Source organism: Penaeus monodon, chromosome 22 (assembly GCF_015228065.2).
Source record: "Penaeus monodon isolate SGIC_2016 chromosome 22, NSTDA_Pmon_1, whole genome shotgun sequence".
Lineage (NCBI taxonomy): Eukaryota > Metazoa > Arthropoda > Malacostraca > Decapoda > Penaeidae > Penaeus > Penaeus monodon.
In genome coordinates, this window is record NC_051407.1 from 22,600,262 (window position 1) to 22,602,016 (window position 1,755).

Here is a 1,755-nt window from a genome sequence, read left to right on the forward strand (position 1 = left end):
CAGAACATTATGAACCATTCTGTCATCTGCCAGACTGTCATTAATTAACTGTAAAACTGAAAACTTGGTTACTGCAATGATGGTGCATAGGCATCTCTGTACAAGCATAGCTGTGAATTGAAGGCATTTGAGCAAACATTTTGGATCACACTTCTGGAAACTAGTAGAAAATGAGATAAGCCCCTTTGTCATGGTAGCAACATTTTATCCAACCACAGCACCCACTTACATACAATATTTATACATTAATCATAATATTATGTACCCATTTTATACATTACATATATATAAGCCAGAGAAGTGTAGCACAGTGAAACCATAAAAGTAAATCAATCATTAAAGTTTCATGAAAAGTGCAAAATACATGACTAGCATCTATTAAGAATTATAGCAAATCCTTGATACAGTATAAACAGTGACTTTGATCCACTCAACAGAAACCAATTTTCTAAGAAAATATGCTGGCAATAATGTTCTTTCAAAATGGTGATAACTGAACTCAATGATTATTCAATTCTTTTCCTTATTTTCTAAATCTGAAATGGAGAGGAATGTGATAGATCAAAATGAGTTAGTAAAAAAATGCTGAGAAGTGGAGAAAAGCAAATATCTTTCAGCGAGAACAGGTCAAAGCTGACGTCTTTTCTCATTTGAATACTGACTTAACTTTAGATGATACTTATATTACTCAAGGAGATTTTTACATAACAGACTATGATATAAATTAATGTTTTCCTTTCTCCTTATACTTCATGTACAAGAAAAATCACAAGAAATTTGTTTAAATTGAAGATTCAGAAGTCATGAAAAATGCTGATAACATCAAACAACAGCTTACAAACACAGAGTAGGTTGCAAGCAAATACATAATACATATACATAATATAATTTGCATCTAGTTAAGAATTCAAGTTGCATTCACAAATCTCTTCTGATAGTTGAATGCAAGAAGCAGTCTACTCATTAGACTGCGAACTTTTCTTGACCAGAGGTACTGCTTCTCTGCAGGTTTCAGCTGGTGACCCAGCTGCACTGTTTTGACTTGAGTTCTGTGCTGAATGCTCTGAACTTGTGTTTCCTTGACTTTGTTGAGTAGTTCCTGGACTTTGTTGAATAATTTGAGAATAAGGAGGAGGAGTTGCATAATTAGGCATCTGCAGGGAAGTGTATGGAGGGGCTGATGTTTCATCTGTAGAACTGTATGCTGGGTTGAATTCTGAAATGTACCCTGGGTATGGAGGTGGAGCATCATCCTTTCCCGGTGAAGGAATGCTGACAGTCATTCCAGATGGAGTTTGAGTTACTGCCACAACTGTAACTGCTACTGGCCTCTCTCTTGTTGTGGCCTGCCAAACATCAAACTGGATTAAAGTTATGTCTTCTAGTGTAAACTTCACTTTACCAAATCAGTATAATCTAAATCAATCCATTTTAAAGAACAGTTCAGCATAATAAGTAACCCATAATTTTATGAAGTATCTCACAAAAAGTGTGCATATATATTTTTTTTCAATCAGGTGAAAAATAGTGAAATTTTCATATCATTTGGATATTGTCATAATGAACATTACAAAGAATGAGTGTTAGAAAAGCAGAAAGCAACATAATCTATAACTATGACATATGAATCTTGTGAAATGGTGCAGGTAATTTCTTCTATCAAAGAAATTTATCAAATTGTTATTCTTACCCATTGGATCCAGTTCTGTCACGGCAATCACATCACCAAAAATCCGGGCATTAAGCTTACGTAAC

The 1,755-nt window shown here is 34.4% G+C and overlaps 1 protein-coding gene across 1 annotated transcript in view; it reads right to left on the reverse strand.

The window, feature by feature from the left end:
• Positions 1-325: 325 nt before the first annotated feature.
• LOC119587004 overlaps positions 326-1,755 on the reverse strand; it is an 8,855-nt gene continuing 7,425 nt past the window's right edge. Inside the window, exon 6 of the mRNA XM_037935746.1 lies at positions 326-1,346. Within this exon, the coding sequence (XP_037791674.1) occupies positions 957-1,346 (390 nt within the window). The 3' untranslated portion in view covers positions 326-956. The remainder of the gene's footprint in view (positions 1,347-1,755) is intronic.